Raw genomic sequence first — 20,226 nt, forward strand, 5'->3', positions numbered from 1 at the left:
TGAGAAGAAAGATTGAACCACACATTTAAGTGAGATTAACATAGTCACAACCACAATGAAGTAGTGAACTGAAGTTGTTTACAATCTTTGAAGTTAAACTGATAGATTCTGTTGTGCCCATGATCAAGCCCGTGACATGAACGAGCCCACAAGGCCTGCAATGAGAGCCGTTGGATCTCCCAACACAGCTGATATCACAACCTGCACAGCCAAACCAGCAATCTCACAGCATTTCTTCACCTTCCCTTTACTCCTTCTACTATTATGAGGAGTGTAAAGTGTGTTCCTCAGACTTGGAATGTTGCTATTCACACTCCTTCCTTTAACATACACCTCGTGCCAATTCTCCACCAACATGTCCCTCACACACGCCACATGCAGATTATAGTTCTTGCACTTTGACCTATAACTCCAGCTACGCCCTTTTCTGCCACAACGGTGACAGGGTGAACTCACTTTTCTGTACAAGTACAGCTTCACTTCACCATCATCAAGGACCATCGGTAGCTTGGCGCAACATGGGTGGAGGTCAAACCCGCACGCTTTGCAGTGGTACAAGAAGCCTCTTACGTCCTTCTCGCACGCGTTGCAGTAACGAGGCGTGTCACCTGGAGGCTTTGACATGAACTGGAAGTTGCATTTGGTGTAGAAAGGGTGGAGCAAGGTGGGGGAGGTTATCATGGCACAGTGCATGTGAAGGTCGAAGTCACAGATGGAGCACTTGTAACGTGATCCTATGCCTACTTCCTTGCAGCCATCACATTTGAAGGGGAATTCTGAGTACTCAAATCTCAGCTTGTGCTGTGGGTGGCTGAAATGGGATATCTCACTGTATTTCATTTTTGTGTTATTTGTGTATGTATGAGTTTTGATTTGATGAGAAATTGAGGATGGTTTGTGGCTATGTGCCATGTGTTTTTGACATCAAAGGGTAATTGTATTTATATGTGGAGGGTGTGTGTGATGTGGAATTGTGGATTTCTGTTGCATGAGGGGTAATTAGAGTGGTTTGGGTTTTTTTGGCTTATGGTAGAAGCAATAGAAAAGGAATTATGCCTCTTCCAAAGATGGTGGTAAATAGAGGCTTCATGGGAATCACCACGTCAACGCTAAGGAAAAGAGCTGGACATAAGGCATATTCTGCGGTGTCCACCACAGAATATATACCATTTTTTATTTTTATCTGAGAAAAAGAGTTATGTACTGGTACTATACAAAGTTTTACAAAATCATCTAATCATAATTATGTATGATAAATTAATTGACTTTTAAAATTATTTTTATTATGGTTTACTTTGGTTGATGGTCTAACATATTAGTCTACTGCACAAGTTTTCAATCTGTACATAAAATTAATTGGTTATTGTATTATGCAAATCATGTAGAACCAGCAACTGAGAAGTGCAGGGGAGTAACTCATAAGTTCGGATTACTTTGTTAGAGGAGGGTTAAAAGGGTGTATGCCAAGAGGTTTAACAAGGTTTTCTGTAATCATTTCTGAGAAGAAGAAAAATAAGAAAGTAAAATCAATTCAACTTGTTGTATAAGATAAAATCAATTTGTATTTTTTTTAAAAAGATAATGTGGATAAGTTAATTTTAACTTAAAAAGATAATGAAGGAATCATGAAGATTATTCTGCAATCTATGAATTTTTCATTACAGAATAAGAATTTAGCATCTATCGAGTTGGATTAAAATGGACCGAATTACTTGGCAATAGTTTAGTGTCTGAATGATGTGGTACAGATAACATTGGTATTTATTGAATTTTCGCGTGTTTCAACATACGCAAAGAATGAAGAAGGGCTTTGAATATCTATAATTGGATTTGCTTAGTTGAAAGCTAGGATGATTGAGAATCAGAGACACGCAACCTTCTTCCGTGATTGAAGTTTTGAAACAAAAAAGGAAGAAGGGGATAAATTCTTTTGTATAATTAGTAGTTTCGTACCTTCTAATCTTTTAAGTCCATTCGGTTCTAGGAAAGAATTGAAATCATGCCTTGATTTGAGGTCTTATCCATTTGTATCTTCACCAATAATGCTAATGACCCATCATGATGCAATTCTGAGGAACTGATTCTCGGATAGTTCTTATACTTAAATATCTATAGTACATGACAAGTTGGACCTTATGACATATGAGGTTATGGGATTTTCTTAGCAAAGCATTACCATCACCACCAATTCATAAAAGCATTTAATGGAAGCTGCACAGTGGTTGTAACGTGTTACAATGTGATAGATGTTTCACAGTGGCTGAGATAAGTGGTTGAGGAGAACTTATGCTATATTAATATACCCTTTCTCAATTGTATTGCTTCTCACTTCTTGAGGAACAAATGCTAGAAGCATTAAGCAACCCAGTTGAACAATAATGACGAAATACTACTTTGATCTTTTTTTTCTATATCCTTTAATTTTTTTTAGCATTTTTCTTTTTGTTTCTTTTACCACTGAAACAAACATCTGGAATCTTTCGTCAAAGTGTTTTAGCCATTTGGTTGGTTACTTTCTCCGTTCAATTCTGCTGCAGCAATGGTACTCTCGTGATCTTCATCTAAAGTGAAAGTTTAATATGATTCTCTTTTCTGGTCTCCGTTATTGGTGCTGATCTCTGTTTTGTCCTTATCAACAATGAAAGTATTCCTTCCAACTTCCCTCTCTAAAGCCTTTCAAACTAATCATCTTTGGCAGCTGCATTGAAACCAATTCTTTGAGTTTTATATGCATAATTACCTACGTTAACTAAAATTATTTGAATGAATGGTATGGGATAGGAATGGATCTGTATGTAAGGAAAATACCAGACATATATTGCAAAGAAATCAACCAGGCAAGGCAACGGTTCATTTATCCAATTCAACTTAATAAGAAGGAAAAAATAAAGGGTCTGTTACTTTGTCAAAGCATCTACTTTGGGTGACCCAAATCCCATATTAAGTTTAACAAATTTATTCCCATTAGACCATACCAGTTTCACAAACTAATTAGTGATTACTTTCAAATAAAATAAAAAGTAGTCAACCGCTACAGCTAAAGAAAAAGGCACTAAGTAGAACTTTTTAGAAGCTTAGTTTATTGATCTTTCCCTTTGTTGCTTGTTTCTTGCTCCCATTCTTATTCCAATCATTCGTTATTCAATTAATCTATTGGATCTTCAATACTAATAAGATGAGCTAATTATGTATTTTTCTTAACCCAATGCACCAAATTAGTACATCAAATCAATGACGCAGCTACCAGACCAGACATTTTTAGTGATAGTGAAAATGAATAAATAATCAAATTTGTGATTGAAAGTGTGATGGTAATAAAGAAGTGTTAAAAATAAAAAATATAAATTTTGTTAGTATAAAAAATGTGATAAATTAATCATATCGTAAAATTTATGAAATTATTTTATTATTAAATTATAATATTTAAATATCAATTTTACAAGAAATTATAATTTTTAAGACAAATTTATTAAGCTACAAAGTTTAGGGTTAATTTGTGAGCAAAACTCATTTGTCATATTTTTTACATAATTATTGAAAGTGTGATGGTGATAAATAAGTTTTCAAAAATAAAAAATACAAATTTAGTTATTAAATGCATAAAGACATCACAAATTAATCATGTCGTGAAATTTATAAAATTATTATGTCATTAAATTATAATATTTAAATATCAATTTGATAATAAATTATATTTATTAAAACATATTTATTAAGTTACCAAGTTTATGATTAATTTGGAAACAAAACTCATTTATGATATTTTGTCATAATTATTTTTTATATCAATTTATCATCATTTTACATTTTATAAATTTGATTATTTAGCCTGAATACTAAGAAGTTGCGAATGAAAAATGAAGGACAACAAAGATCTGAATGGCGATTCAAATCCTTAAACAGTTTTCAGGGAAATGGCAGTGGCTGGTGTTGGCACCACTGCTTCAACTTATGAGCATCTTGTCAAGGGTTATTGCAATGTTGGGGATGTTGATTCGGCTGTTCTTGTTTATAAGGATATGGCTAGGAGGGATTTGAGGCCTGATGCTTCCAATCCTTGACCTAATGATTAGGTTGCTTTGTGATAAGGGTAGGGTTCAGGAAGCTCTGGAGTTTGTGAGGTGTGCAGTTGGTAAATTTGATTTGATTCCAATGGAAAAGAGCTATGAGGCCTTGACAAAGGGGTTGTGTTTTGAGGGGAGGATGGAAGAAGCATTGAAGGTTCAGGCAGAGATGGTTGGAAAAGGGTTTCAACAGAATTCTGAAATGTATGGTGCTTTTGTAGATGGATATATCAAACAAGGGAACGAGGAAATGGCAGAAGCGTTGAGGAAAGAAATGCTCCAAAATCAGATGCAGAAATAATATATAATAGCTTTTTCTACTTTGCCTCTTCTGGTGAAAATAATTTTCTTATAGGGTTTCTGGGGGGTGATAATGAACTGTATACTGATCCGTTTTTGTCGTTGGGCTCGATACAGAATAGTTATTATATGATAATTAACTTAAGATAGATGGCATTATACATACAAACAATGCTACCAAATGCTAATTGAACACAAGCGTCGCACATTTTGTAGTGAAAATCTGTTTTTAGTGCATCGGATGTAGTTAAAGCCATTTACTTGTCTTAATATTCCCAGGGTATATTTTAGATGTCAAAAGGTGCCTTTATAAAGGATACAACATCTCAGGAATTTAATTAGCTGTGTATAGCAGCAGGAATGACGATTAATTAAAGTACACTGGCTTGATATGAGCCATTTAATTAAAACAAGTGTACTCGTTCAGGAAAGCTCTTCAAATTTTCTGTTCGATTTGGGAGGTTTGTATGCTCTCTTTTTTATTTTGTTATCTGGTGCCATGTAATGATCATACTGTAATTCAGAAATTCAACTGTTTATTTTGTCTGTCGATTTTGTGTACCTGCTATGAAGCTGAGCATGACTTTCATTGCACTCGAGATGTACTTTGCTCCTGTGTACAGTTCAACATTGAGATCTTCTATACTTTGAACTTTTCCAAATACAAGTTATATGAGTTTTGTAACTATAAATATACATCATTTAAAATCCTGCCCCCCTGGTATTTCTCATGCTATAATTGAAGGGGAATAAATACAAAATAAATAAATAATTATTAATCTAATAACTTTACAGGGGAATTAAATGAGAATCACAAAGAGGGTACTAGCCAAAGGTTAAATAGAGAGGATGCCATAGATAGAAACCATGACAAAAAGGCCATGATTGCAGATATCCTGTACCTGCTACAAAGCTTTGGAGGGCAAAAAGACCCATGGGTGTTGAGAAGGAGATCCACAACACTAGCTGTTGAGCAAGCTGCTGCTAGTGTGAGGGTTGATAATACCTACAGCAAATAAACTTGAGTCACAAAACAGATGGTTGCCAGTATCTATCTACATCAACTGCTAATAAGCACTTGGATCAGAAACTACATACCCAATCTCCCACAACAATAATCAACAGTATTCCTGGTTGACGAATGGGGCATTTGACCAGAACAGAATATCCATCTACCAATGCTAATGTGAAACTCCATGGTATAACCAACCCCATAATTGTCACCAAATAGCTTGGACATGGATAGTGAACACAAAAACAAACCAGTTAATTAACAGAAGAATCAACAAATTCATTGGTGCAAGTGATGTCTACTCAGCTCCTACCATTTGTGATGCAATTATGAAAATAACAGAAGCAGAAAGGTAACCATATTTAACAAGTAATAGAGAAGATTATCAATAAAGATTCAAATGTGCTGACAAACCTGAACTTCGGCTTTGTTGTGTAAATAGTGAGATGGGAGAAAAAGTAATTTTGGTTGAAATTCACAATTTAATAATACAAATTAAGCTTTTTGTTTTAGAATTTAATAGTGTCACAAACCTTCTGTAAAGAACTAATAACAACGACTTTCTTGCTGATATAATTCTCTGCTCTCTAGGAGAAGAATTTATAATGAATTCATAATAAATTTTACATATGTATATATATAGTTTCGTCACTTCTCACTAATTGGATCACCAAGATATCTCTGATGTCAATTCATTGTACCGACAAGTTCTTAAGTCTTAACACCATATATGCGAAAAGAGATTTGGTGCTTACGTAGATTAGAATTTAGATTATTAGATAAAATACAGATTTTAGTAGAAAATTGGCAATAGAATAACGAAATTCAACATCTTTCTGTCTCATCGCACGGTGCAAAACAGTAGCCAAAGGGTGGAGGAAAGTTAAATGTAAACAACTGAATTAATTCTCTTCCGCCAGTCCATAAAGAAATGACAGCACTAAGATTAAGCAACCTGACCCATAAGTAGAAATGTCTACTCCAAGAGGAATCTTGCTAAGAAATAAATCATCCACCAATATCATCCTTGGCATAAAATTAATTACTCTTTCTCCTGTTTTTGAGCTGAATAAAATCAAAGACCAATATCATCCTTGACAAAAAAAATTAATTATTCTTTTTCCTGTTTTTGAGCTGAATAAACTCATGCTAGATGAGATGATCTATGAATAGCATATATAAGAAGGAAAAAGAAGCATTAGAGAGGCTAAAACACTGCAGAATGGCGGGGAGAAAAAATCTTAGAAGGACAAGCCAAGCAATATGACCATTTGAGATTAGAACAACAACAAAGAGTGGAGCAGGCAAAGGGAGAAAGAAAAGGTACCAGAAAGCCGTGTAGCTGTAGAATTCAACCCCCAGAGACATAAAGAGAAGGGAAGCAGAAGAGAACATGGTCTGACCCAATCTCAGACTGAAGCTAGCGCTGGTGCCCACAGAGCCAGGTAGTCCATCCATTTACTTATTGCATAGGAAGTACTATACTACTATTTCTGGATTTTCCTCTTTCCTTGTGATATTCCACTATCATATTTCTCCTTCAGCTGAAACCTTCTCGTGGTACAAAAACATCATCTATAACAGATAAGATCTCACAACTCCCAAGGTTTGTACAAAATTCTTGACCCCTTTTCTCCCTTGTGCAAAGAATGAAACAAGGCAAGGAAGAAAGGAAAGAAAATCGAATATGTAGAATGAGGACATGGGGTTGCACTTTATGACAACGAAGACCTCACTCTTCCAAATAGAAACTTCATGATAGAATTCCGGCAAGTTTATGTTAGGTGCAAGTTTGGACTTTGCGCATAGGCTTTTTCTGTATGCTGTTTGAGCAATAATGTTGCTGCTTTAATTAGGATGGTGGTGTTGACACATGAGCTACTTCGTTTTTCGGTGGCAGGTCCTTGCTGCCGCTAAATATATATGAGATTTCTTTGACAGCACTTTAATGGGGTGAGTCCTAACTTTTTCTGTTCAAAGCAGAAACGTTTTTGCCTTCTCCACTCTAGCCTCATCATGGTGGATAGAAGAGTAAAATATTTTGAGATGAGATGTGTTCAAAAGGGTGATCAAAACTCAAAAGATTGCTGTCTTTGCTTTAAGATTTGATCCCTTTTTTGTTTATTTTTATATTATATTCGATGATTTTTGTTTATATGGTTTTGAACGGTCGTTAGTCTAAGTTGATAGGGACCAGACAGGACAAGAGAAGCATTTGTGTCCAAAATGAATTTATCAATGGAATGACTAGCGGCAAATTTTGTACCAGTGCTTTCTAAAGAGGGAACTCGGATTCGCCATTTGTCAAAGCAGTATTGTGCCCATTTACATTGGAAAATGATGTGATCATGTGATGCAATGCAAGTGGTACCGGGGAAACTAGAATTGGGGGACAAAAGCCTATAAGGACTCTCAGTTCTGTTCGTTTGTGCTAAACTCAGTGTTGGAGTCTCACCTTAGCTTGTGATAAACAAAAACGGTACACTAGCTGCAACATCCCCATATGTGCAAGTGCAATTTGTGCAAGCAGACTCAAATCTTATTGTTGGTACATAGTATCTACTTCATTGCTGATGATTAATCTATGCTAAAAAAAACTAGAAAGATAATGAGATCTTTCCTATCAATTAATTTTTTTCATCCACATAACTCATCCAAAATCTTGCTTAAAAAAGATCTAAATTTAATTTCACTCAAACTTGGTTAAGGTATTAACATTTAAAGATAATTGAATATATACTTACTCTTTTTTCAATTTTTATGGATAACATACAAGAAATAAACCATTTTTCGTGAAAACCAAACCGGCTGTTCACACTAGTGCAACCTTGAACCAAACTACTAACTGTTCCAGTCACATCGCTAATCTGTCTAGAAGGTAAAGATTAATGATATGTTTGGACAAAAAGGAAGGAAATAAAGAAGAAAAAAAATATAAATAGTAATACTTTTATTTTATTAAAGGAATATAAAAGAGAAAAAAGCTAACTTTTAAAAAGAATAGTTTTTTCTTTTTTTTCCCCTCTTCAATCCATTTTTTAAATTTTTTTATTTCCCTCCATTCTCTTTTCCTTGGGAACATGTTGGTTTGGAACATGGATTTTCTTTTATTTAAACCAGAGGGTAAGATAAGCAAATGGCTGAACAAAAAAAAAATCCCGTCACTCCCTCGCCTTTTTTCCTATTGAGTATATTTGACGGTGCAATTTTGAAAATAGAGAGGTAAATTTTTTTAATGGACATTAACTGATTTAATAAATTTTTAAAATGATAAAATTAAAAATAAATTAACATTAATTTTTTAGTCATCATGTTATTGATGCACTAATTTACTAATTAATCTTTTATTCATTTTTATAAAAAAATTATATAATTTTCCAAAATTTAAAAATAAAAAAATTATCTTTAACTTTTCTGTCTTATAAAATCTAAAAGTCTCATTTTTTAACATTTTCTATTTAGGAACCAATTATAAACCACCTCTTTGTGAACAGAAATTTCAAAAGTTTAAAATAATCTTCAAAGCATCTCCAATAAAAAAAATTTATTTTATAATCTTAATCACTTTTTTTCTACTCCACAATATCATCACTCTCGATATCTCTTTCATGTTTTACTCGACATCTCTTTCATGTTTTACTCCAATAGTAGATCTTACTTTAAGATTTTAAATCATTTTTGTAAGTCATACAAGAATTAAATACAAAATCAATTTATGAATAAAAAAATCAATTTCTTTTAAATAGATGCATATCTTGACCATTCTTGTTTATCTCCACATAAAAATTCAACATCCTATTTCAGATCTTAATAAAATTACTAAAATCAACTTGCAAGATTCTATATTGGAGATGCTCTGGGCCTATTTGCGTAAAACAACATACAATGAAAATTGTTGTCAAATATCTCCTCACCATATGATTTAGAATATACATCATTATTCGGTAATTATAGTATAAATAAGAAAAAAAATTATAATCAGAAATTAGTGATACTTGATTTTTATTTTCCCAATTTACTCTAAATAACTAATTATTTTATAAACAAAATTAATTAGTATAAATAATTTCATATTATTTTGTAATTTTATTATATAAAGAATTATTTCTCCCGGGTGTGTCTTCAAAGACAATCTTATTCAAAGTATGAAAAACTTCTACTAGACTCAATTTCCCTGTGTTGAAAAAATTATTCTTTTAAACAATTTTAAAGATATATATTATCTTATAACCAACTTTCACCAAACACGTCCAAAGATTAAATTTCATATAATCAATTATAACAATAATTGAGTATATCTATAATTCACTATTGAAGTTGTTTATCTTTTCACAACTAGTCCAAACACATTTATATTCCAAATGCAAAAGGAAATATGATTAAACTCAATATATCATCATGGCCTCACAATTTCAAGGTTACATAAAAACATTACTCCATTATTGTCCCAAACCCAAGGACACATCCTACTCCTGAAGATCCACTGCAGCAATAAAAAAGAACGTCACTATGTCAGCATACAAAACGTAGTCAAACGAGGGAAAAGGCAACTATGAAGTAAACATTTAACTGCCCAATTAGAATTAACATAAGCAAATAAAAAAGCAAAGCACTGCTATAAACTTTTTTTTTTTTATCAGCACTGCTATAAACTTATACGGCATTACATGGGTAGACGTGGAAGACACAGCGGTATTGGATTTCCTTTATTTTTGCAAAAGGGGGGAGAGAGAGAGAGAGAGAGAGAGAGAGAAATCATAATTAAATAGAAATATTCAGAAAAACACCATAAATGAATAATATTTCGGCCAAAAGGTCAAAATTAGAAGTGGGGACAAAATAGTGAGTGCAGCACTACAAGATTGAGACAGCAAATACACTAAACAATAGCTATTGGCAAGGGGATGTTAGAAGTTCATCTTTGCCAAACAAGACAAGCATAGGACCATAGTAGTCCATGCCGGATAGCGGCAGGGAGAAGCGGACCCAAAAAGGGATAGTGGATAGTGGGATGACCAACTTTTTTAATAAACCCCTATTTGACATGAACAGAATACCCCCCAAAGGATATCAACAGCAAGAGAGCAGAGAAAAATGTTTCAGAGTTTCGGAGTACAATGGTTGGCCAGAAACATCGTTGGGAGCTCTGGGTCAGAACTCAGAAGGTTTGCATAGAAGAGAGAAGACATCAATGTCATTTAGCCTTCCAAAGGCATGTGAGTGGAAAATAGGGTTAGATAAATTAAAAAGGGTGAAACGCGAAATCCCAAGATTGGCCCCCACTTAAACAGCACAAACATCGTTGTTCAAGGGGTGAAATAAGGGGGGTTTGTATCTGAGCCAGTGGCAGTCAAGAATGGCTGCAATTCACTGCATTCCAGGCACACCACTCCAGGGGGGTTTTCAACTCTCTTGATCTTCTTATGAAATGAAAAACAGAGGGATGCTCAGTAAAGACAGACAAGAAGCTCACTCCTCCAAAATTCCACTCATCGTATAATCCAACCATATTCCAATAAACCAATACTATTTTATCATTTGAATATCAAAATCTATTCAGTAAGATCTCAACCAAGGAAACCATTAGATTGGCAATGCAGATACAAAACATGCAGGCATGAGAAAATCATAAGTTGAAATAAATGTTAATCACATGTCGGTATGTAACTTACAATTCATGTCACCTAGACCACCCATAAAAGGTTTTACACAAACATGGATGCAAGATAACATCAGTTTAGCTATGTAATATCAATCACGGTTTGCAACAATTACTAGAAACAGCACAGTGTTCAGGATGTAAACACCACATAAAATGCTGTCATTGTTCTATTCATTATTTATTATCCAATTTACTGCAGCTAAGGTTGTAAATTCCAGGGTTTGGCACAGCATATATTACCCGCCTGTCTGTACAAATTTTACTTCTTAAGCTACATTAGGTATGGGAGAAACAAAGGCCAATATTTCAAGGGGAAAATAAAAAGATTTTATGGGAGTAATTATTCTACCATTTATATTTTAATTTTGCTCTGTTAAAGATGTATCCATAACTTTTCACTACAAAATAAGAGTGAGTTGCAGGAAAAAATCATGTGAGAATTCAGAATAAACGAGGAAGGTACCTGGCGGGGAAGATTGAGAAGCTAAAGCTCGAGCTTAAGTTCCTCTTTCTCGGCGCAGAGAAAGTGAAGAACGTAAGGGGTGACTCGAATAACAACAACCCATGTCCCGAACATGGCCGCGTGAGATTTCAGCTGCTTCAGTGCTGCAGCTTTGTCAGGCTTGCGCATGAACATTCCCGGAAACATGATGCCTTCTTCTCTGATCTCGCTTAAACCCTAACTCTCAATCTTCACTCTTCTCTTCAATTTAGGGTTTCTCTGTTGCCACCTCTCAACATGGATTTCTTAATCATAGCTCTTTTTGTTTTTCCAAACAAATAGCAATCACGGCCCGTAAGGATAGGGGTATACACTGCCCAATATAGAGCCCATCGGCCCATTTAACCATTTTCTTTCTTTTAATCCACGAGCACTTCAATCTAGCTAATCCAAATTTCAAGCCACTTATCAAGACAACAATAATCTTAAAATTTCCAAAATATGTGATTGCAATGTAACTTTAACTCTGAAGGTGGAAAAAAGGTGAAACAGCTTGTTGATTAGATTCTTGCATTAGATGACACGAAATTGAAAAACTAAAATCACATGAGGTTTGTTAAAGCATCTATAATGAAAATTACTTATAAAATTTTATTAAAAAAATATGTTATGTGTGCTTTTGAGTTACTTAAACTTGGAAAAAAATATTTATATAAGCAATTACTTATTTGTAAGTTATTTAACATTTGTATTAAATATATGAGAGAGAACATGAAATCTTGGAGAGAGAAAGAGAGAGAGGAATAAGGGATATTTGTGAGCTAAAAACTTGTTAATAGAAACTTTAATTGGAAAGAAAATTGATTGAGTTACTTAAAATAGAATTGACTGGAATAAAGTGGATTGCTTGTATGAAAACTATTAGAAATGCAATATAAATGTATAATCCAAGATGTAATAAAGATATATATCTATCTTTATTTTATTGATTATATTAATAATGTGAATTACTTTAAAGATGAAGTTTGAATGTAAATTCCATCCTGGTTCAATATATAATTTTGGTCCTCTCTTTTAAAAAATTAATAATTTTAGCCTAATTCTCAATTTTATTTATGTTTTATTTCCGACCTCAATTTTAATTCTCAGGTTGTCATACTATATTTTTCTTTTTTTATGTTATTATATCTATTTCTTATTAATTAGTATTTATTTTTCTATAATTGTATCAATTAATATTTCTCTATTAAAGCCTTGAAATTTTTACTTCCATAAATCTATTCAATTAAAGTTAAACTTAATAAAAAATTTAATAATTAAATATTTTTTGTTGAATTGAATAAAATTATTATGGACAACAATATTCTCCTTAAATATTGTTGTGATAAGAGTTTGAAGGGACAAATAATAGGTCATCGGAATGACAAAACTATGATGGATGAAGAGGTTCCACGAACAAGGGTCGTTTCACTTGTAAGGATTCCAACACTCAGGAGGTCGTAAGTAGTTGAGGTGAGTTGTCCTTACTCTGAGAGGAGATATCTATATATAAATTCTGGTAGGAAAATCAGTTGGATTCCATTTTGCTAAGTGCATATGCGGTCACGTGCTTAAGTGTTCCTTAAGTTTATGCTTTAGTCGATTATGATCGTGATCGGATTACTTCCTATCTTGTTTGAAGAAATGAGATCACACTAACCCCCAACTTATGGTTTAAAGCAGACATATCCCCTAAAATAAATGCTAATATAGTTGCATAATTTCAACACACAACCATTGTGGTTAATATGATTTATTTTGAATATTTTATAAAAATATAAACTATACTTAAAATGTTAAAAACTTTTTAAAAACATTTAATATTTTTTATTAGTATATTAATTTTTGTTAGTCAGAAAATTGGAACTCAAACCTAAAATCTATCCCTCCTTTATTCCCTTGACCCTTTATGATGAAACCAATTTGATACATTCTTTATATAAAAATAAATAAGGTTATTAATAAAAAGATTTAAAATTAATTGCAGTAAGGTCTTAAAGAGGGAAGTGTTGGTGGTTGATAATACACAAACACCAGTACTAGTATGTTTTATATGACCATATCAGGTTAAAAAAGAAAGAAGATGCTAAGATATTGTGCTTCTCAGGTAAGAAACCTAGTCGTAGCGAATCCATTGAGCAGTGAAGACGTGCAGTAATCGATGACGTGTCGTCAAAAGAAAGTGATAGGATAGCATGGGAAAACAACCCACTGGCCTCAACTTCACCAACGACGCCGACGTGGAGCAGAGCAGCCACCACAATACTCGTAAGTGAGTGCGCGTAAAAGGAGAAAATAAAAAACACAGAAGCACACAACCACAGTCAACCTTTGTATCTTTCTTTGCATTACCCAATTGCACAGTCTTCTCTCTCTCTCTCTGCTCTGTTTTTGTTTGTAGAACTACTCTAAAACTAAAACCCTATTCCTCTGTTTTTGTTATTCCCACGATGATGCCTCCTTCTCAGCCACCTCATTGGGCCCCATCTCCCACACCAATCCTCAGCAAGTCTTTCCTACCCCCGACGTCAAACTCGCCGGCGGTTGACTTCACTCCGCCCTTAATAGCAATGGTCGTCGTCGTCGCCGCCGCGTTTCTTGTCGTCACCTACTCCCGCCTCATCGCGCGCCACCTCAGACCACCCTTCCACCGCCTCCTCCGCCGCTTCCGACGCCGCCGCTTCCTCCCCTCCTCCGTCGGCGACCTCGAGTCCCTCCCCTACGATTCTCCCTTCGACGGACCGCACGTGTTCTCCCCCTACGGTTTGGACGAAACGGTTATTAAAACAATCCCGTTCTCGCTTTATACAGCGAAATACGACGCGCGTTTTGATGAGTCTCGCTACGACTGCGCCGTTTGCTTGCTCGAATTCGAAGACGAGGATTACGTAAGAACGCTTCCCGTTTGTTCACACACGTTCCACGTGGACTGCATCGACGCGTGGCTTCGCTCGCACGCTAACTGTCCTCTCTGCCGCGCTGGAGTTCTCTGCACCGATTCACCTTTCACTCCGATGATGGCCGCTAGAATCCGACCGAGCCTCGACGACGACACAATTCTCCACCGTATCAGTATAGATCCTCTCATCGATCTGCCGCCGCAGCCTGCGTCGGCGGTGGCTATATCCTCCGTGTCGGAGATTACTCCCTGCGTCGACGAGAACACTCCGAGGAGGAACCAGAACCATGCGAACGTTAACTCAGAGGATTGTTTTAGGGATTTTCTGCTGAAGAGGTCTTACTCGTTTGGATTTGAACGGAGTCTGGCGTCGGAGAGGATGGTGATGGAACCGGCGACGGCGTCGCCGTGGCGGTACCGGAGAGGGAGTAGTAGTTTCTGGAGCAAGAGGCCCTCGCCATTCGGATCATTGGGGAAGCCGAGGGTGTTTTCGTTCAGGTATTATAGAGGGATGAAGTCACCGTTCTTCCGGAGGAGGGGTTTTTTCCCGTTGTCGGAGTCGAGCGTGAGGTACGGCAGCGGGGGGAGCTCGTCGCGGCGGAGCAAGTCGATAGCGAGTCCGATGTTTCTGCGGTCCTCGGGGGTGGCAGCCGCGGCGGCGTTCTCGTCGAGCCGGCTGAGGTGCGGGGATCCCGAGGCGCTGCTGTCGCCGGAGAGGTTTAACCGGAGGTGAAAAGAAAGGAAGGGTTGAAAATGTTAACAGTATTTTCTGAAATGAATGGGAATGGCCGGCAAGAGGACACGTGGCGGAGGGTGATTGGTGAGACGGTTGATCGGAGATTGATGGAGGGTGAGCTCAAGGAGGAATTTAATGGAGGTGGTCGCATGCGATTTAATTTAATGAGACGGTCTGGCAATTTGTAGAGACTCATTAATGGGATGGTAGGAAGAGCATTTAATTGGAGAGAGAACTAAGACATTTCATGCTGAGTGAGAAGTGAGGACTGAAGACTGAAGAGAGTTTTTTTTTTTTCTCTCTCTAAACTATATCAATTATTCTCTGTGCCTATGGTCAGACTGTGGTGGGGATAGAGGGTTTTAAAGAGGAAGCTCATAAATGAGTGAAGAATTGGACTTTGCCACCCTTTTGTATTTTCATGTAGTACTATCTTACAACCTCAAGAGGGTTTTGGCTTCTTGATGAGGGGTTTTGGAGTTTTGTAGTGGTTTCTTTATGGCACCGACTGAAAGCCCCCCCCCCCCCCCATGTGTAAGGATTGAAGATGCAAATGACATGGTGGTGTATTAGTTATAGTGTGACCTAGGTGACTCTCTAGGTTTATGCCCACAGACGCAAGGCATTAATTGTGGCATTGGGTATGCTGACAAGCAACATTGGTTGATTCGTTTAGTGTGTGACTCTGCTGTGAATTTTTTCATCGTCTGATAATTAATGCCATTTATAAGATTTTGAATTTTGGAATCTTTTGTGATCAATGCCATGTCCGATTCACACTTTTTTCTTTCTTTTTTTAAGTCTTAACTGATGCCGATTGGGGAAGCTAAACTCACTTTCCCCCCCTTAAATAAATAAAATGAGTGTTAACGTTGCTGTAAATAATGTCTTTCTACCAAAATTAACAATGAATTTTACTTGGCTCTTCAACTAATTGGCTCAACTGAAAGTTTACGTGGTGAAGGGCTATGTGGAGCCTTGCATATGGAAAAATTAAGTGTAATTTGATGTTTTGCTGTAACGTTTTTGTCTACATCAATTTCTACCCCATGCCTTTCAACGCCCTATGTTTGTGAATTTACCTACGTGCTCTCTCTCAAAATGTGCACTCCATGAAACCACTTTTTTCTTTTTCTGACAAAACATATCTAAAGGCATAGTCCAGCTTTGGCATTTTGGCCACCAATAGTGGTAGTAGCTTTTTTCGTTTGTCTTCCTTTTACCCATAATTAGCAATACTAGTAGTCGTTTACTTCTGGAGCTATCGTGCATAGTCAACGTGAACTTCACAATTCACCTGTCCTCAAGCCCAAACCTAACCCTTCTGAGTTGTAAGTGTACAAATCGGCCCATTAGATTTCAAGTTGGTCCAAAGTGCATAACAAACTATATCGAGATATCTTTCCTCTTTGTTGCATTTTTGTTTTGTTCGAACAACCAATTAAAATACGTGGCCAACGGAAAGGATATATAATTCGTCTGAGACATGCATTGACATCGAGTTAAGAGGTTGCCTTATCAAAATTCTGTAATATCCATCTGTGGTAGTCACATGCATTATTAATGTTGCAGCTAACATTAAAAGATAGCACAAAAAGTTAGGTATGGATTTTATTTTTTATTTTGTTGAGTAGTTTATTTATTTGCCGTGAAAGATTTTTATAATTGATTCTTAATAAAAGTACAAGAACACAACAAAACAGATAATTTAATTTTGTTTTTTTATTTGTGTGTCAAACACTACTTTTTTTAGTTTAGTATCACTCTAATTAGGATATTAGTCTTTTCAAAATGGTAGCCATAACAAATAAATTGATACTGGCGGATATCGTTATGTCCTTTTTCGAACTTTTTAAAATAAGAATGAGACCGGATATGGATATGTATCTATCCGTTCCGTACACTACCCTACACCTATAATTATTAAAATATTTTTTTTTATTCAATTGTTTTTAGCTTTGTTCATTTTTTTAAAAAAATAATTTTAGCTTTGTAATTTTTTATGTATTATTTTTGCAAAAGAATGTATTTTTTTAATTATATGGCAGGTATGGGTATACATGATACCTAATGGAAACAAGATGAAAAAAAATTTATACTCATCAAAGATGAGGATGAGTACCGGAATGATTTTGAGGAAGTGAAAATAGACAATCATATACTTATTCTTATTTTATCCTATTGTCATGTTTACACAATGATATTTTAATATATTTTTGTAAATTTAGATCTTTTTGACTTATTATAAGATCAATCTTAGATCGAGACTTAATTACACTTAAAAATTTTTATCCCTTTCTAATATGATAATCGAATTTAAATGTTCTCCCACAAATACCATATGTATTGTGAACTGAATTACAATCTCAAATACTACTTGATTACTATTTATTCAAAATAATATATTATTTTATCTTTTCAATTGCCTGCTAAATGCTAGTAATTTGATGATAAGGCGAGAAGTTCTCGATTCTTTTAGAAACTATCTTTACAAATTAAAATTTTAGAACTCTACTTCTCTCACACACACAGATATAAATATATAATAGTACTATATAATTTAGAACAATTCACTTCAACGCACAATTTTCTTTCGGACTCGGCCTAATCTACTAGTATCTGTTTTTAGTATCCACAAAAATGTTTCTAATAGCAATAGAAAGTTTGACAATTGGCATACATGCTTGATAAAGGGTCCACATCATGTGCTTGCGAAATAGTCCTATGAAATTAAATGCATCCATTCAGATTGCCAAGAAAATAAATGTATTTCTATCCAATGTGTAGGTAGGCCGGTATCCACTTTCTCAGTAGGCTGAACGCAGAGACAAATTGATTTGCTGTGAGTATTCAATTAAGGTTGATCAGTAGTGCATATGATGATTATTTAAGTTAGCTAGGGAAGTGTACACGATTGTTGTTTAGAACATAAAGATGGCTATGATAGAGAATATCACCTAATAAAAAGTTCTGTTACAACAATTCCCACCAATGCAAACTTCTTTTTCTAGGGGTGAACTAACTTGATACATCACTTATTTTGGAATTTGGATATACATAAGTCACTGATATTTAACCTACTCTTGTAGGAAAATCACACGAGTTGCCTAACCAATCTAAAAAGTTTTTTTTGTTGTTGTTGTTTACTTGTCCATATAGTATCATTTTGTTTTTCGATGCATGATTCATTTCATCGTTACCCCAATTGTTAAAATGTCAATACTACTTGGGAAGGCACGGTGAAGAATACAAGAAACAAAACGTGAAAGTGGAATATATATATAAAGAGGTTTGACTTAATATTCCTGCTGATGAAATTCTTTTTGGACAAAATATAAATTATATTAAACTCAAAATGATACAACAATAAACGGAACATACCCAGCTAGAGAAAATCAAAAATCTCCCTAATATAAGAAGGTCTATATCAAGACGTTAAAACAAATGTAACAGGTGCGGATAAAAAACTTCATCTTGTTAATAATTTCTATTACAGAAAATTGATAATCTTCAAAAATCAATTTATTTCTAGACAGTCAAATAAAATTCTTAACCAGAATGAAAGCGTCATTGACCATCGGCCATTGGGTTCATTTTTTTACACCAAATAAAAGACGAACTATGGTCCAAAGTCAAAGCGTGAGCCGTGAAAATGACACTTTCATTAGCCGGATGATTCAGGGTGTTACATTAATGGTCAGCCAAGTGGCTTTATCAGCTGAGACCAATAATTCGCCTACATTAGTAAACTTTAATTAATTATCTTCTAATCATATACAATTACTATGCACTCCTAGCTAACTCGTAAGAATTAAGATGTGATATTAACGTGTTGATCAATTGTTACGGAATAATTTTTGTTTTATTAATGATCTCGGATTTCAGTCTGAAATATGTAACTCAATTAAATACTTATATTAAAAAAACTCAACAGTTTACCATCATGGTTATACTGTTTATAACAAAATAAGTTTGAACAAAATTAGTTTGAATAAGTGTTAATATATTTTTTTCTGTCAATATATTTTACTTTCACACCACTACTATAAAAAATAATGAAATTTGAAGAGAAGAAGAATCGATACAATAAAAGTATTAATGGTGGAGAATGAAAATCAGAAGTTATCATCGGTGATTACTGCTAAAAGTTATTAGAACTAGTTAATTATTAGAAGTTATGTGTACTCATGCTTTTTTGTTTATAAATATTAATTTATACAATATAATAAAGGTTTCGAACTTTTTCATTAAAATTTGTACAAATCCACTACTCGTCAAAGTATTAAACAGATTTCAAGCAAGTTTTCAATTACTTTTTATTTTATTTTATTTTATTTTCCTTTGTAAATTGTTTTCTTGATCTATCATGAAAATTGATAATTTTTTAACCGAGTTACCCAATTATCGAAAAGTTTTCCAAAATGAGTCTTAGAATCCTAAGTTTACATAAAGTTGCAAAAAGTTCTTGTAAACATATACAGTCATACTATGTTTTTTAGCATTTTTTTTCTTACTAATAGTAAGTAACCACTACAGCTGGCGAGGGGCGGTGCAACAAAGTAAGGTTTAATCTTCTCCTTTTTTTTTTTTTTGAGACAAAGTAAGGTTTAATCTTAGTATTAAAAGAATTATTTGGATGAGCATTTCGGTACTTTGATACTTTTTTTATTGGAGAAATACTCACTTTTTATTATTGAATGTGTAATTTGTGACAAATGCGTCTCTCAAAAATAAAAATATAAAATTTAGTCTCCTAAAATGTAAAAAGCGCAACAAATATATTCGACGGTTAACTTCCGTCCGTCATGATTATTAAAATTTGTCATAAAATATTTTTTTTAACTTTTTTGTCTTTCTACTCCGTTAACAAATGCGTTTCTGAAAGATGAAAATATAAAATTTAATCCTCAAAAGTATAAAAAGTGCAACAAATGTATCCAAACGTTAATAGGAGATTGTGACTAATTATTATAAATTTTTAAAAAAAAATTATAATGACTGACATTTTTTTTAACAAACTCGTAAATTAAATTGAATCTAGAAGAAAAAAGAATATTCTTGTTTTATAAACT

General features: G+C 34.4%; 4 protein-coding genes across 6 annotated transcripts; 1 reads left to right on the plus strand and 3 right to left on the minus strand.

Annotated features, from left to right (window-relative positions):
* LOC114377886 lies at nucleotides 1-1,010 on the minus strand. The gene has a single exon (XM_028336350.1). It carries the CDS (start codon nucleotides 910-912, stop codon nucleotides 124-126), a length of 789 nt encoding a protein of 262 aa, XP_028192151.1. The 5' UTR covers nucleotides 913-1,010; the 3' UTR covers nucleotides 1-123.
* Nucleotides 1,011-2,162: 1,152 nt separating this feature from the next.
* Nucleotides 2,163-7,483, minus strand: LOC114377887 (CASP-like protein 5C1). Of its 3 annotated transcripts, XM_028336353.1 has the most exons (5): nucleotides 6,704-7,483; nucleotides 5,463-5,595; nucleotides 5,267-5,370; nucleotides 4,927-4,977; nucleotides 2,163-2,698 (listed from the first exon to the last, which is right to left on the minus strand). In XM_028336353.1, the coding sequence occupies exons 1-5, from the start codon at nucleotides 6,832-6,834 to the stop codon at nucleotides 2,686-2,688; spliced, it is 432 nt and encodes a 143-aa protein (XP_028192154.1). In that variant the 5' UTR covers nucleotides 6,835-7,483; the 3' UTR covers nucleotides 2,163-2,685. The 3 variants fall into 3 exon arrangements, with proteins under 3 accessions (XP_028192154.1, XP_028192153.1, XP_028192152.1); XM_028336352.1 differs by lacking the exon at nucleotides 2,163-2,698 and having other exon boundaries at nucleotides 4,609-4,977; XM_028336351.1 differs by lacking the exons at nucleotides 2,163-2,698; nucleotides 4,927-4,977 and having other exon boundaries at nucleotides 4,983-5,370; nucleotides 6,704-7,480.
* A 2,128-nt stretch (nucleotides 7,484-9,611) lies between these two features.
* On the minus strand, nucleotides 9,612-11,792 carry LOC114379103 (mitochondrial import receptor subunit TOM6 homolog). The gene is made up of 2 exons (XM_028337668.1): nucleotides 11,502-11,792; nucleotides 9,612-9,859 (listed from the first exon to the last, which is right to left on the minus strand). The coding sequence occupies exon 1, from the start codon at nucleotides 11,685-11,687 to the stop codon at nucleotides 11,523-11,525; it is 165 nt and encodes a 54-aa protein (XP_028193469.1). The 5' UTR covers nucleotides 11,688-11,792; the 3' UTR covers nucleotides 9,612-9,859; nucleotides 11,502-11,522.
* A 1,785-nt stretch (nucleotides 11,793-13,577) lies between these two features.
* Nucleotides 13,578-15,915, plus strand: LOC114378222 (RING-H2 finger protein ATL65-like). Its single transcript, XM_028336778.1, has one exon. It carries the CDS (start codon nucleotides 13,970-13,972, stop codon nucleotides 15,149-15,151), a length of 1,182 nt encoding a protein of 393 aa, XP_028192579.1. The 5' UTR covers nucleotides 13,578-13,969; the 3' UTR covers nucleotides 15,152-15,915.
* Nucleotides 15,916-20,226: the final 4,311 nt, after the last annotated feature.

The sequence above is a fragment of the Glycine soja genome, chromosome 12 (genome assembly GCF_004193775.1).
Source record: "Glycine soja cultivar W05 chromosome 12, ASM419377v2, whole genome shotgun sequence".
NCBI lineage: Eukaryota > Viridiplantae > Streptophyta > Magnoliopsida > Fabales > Fabaceae > Glycine > Glycine soja.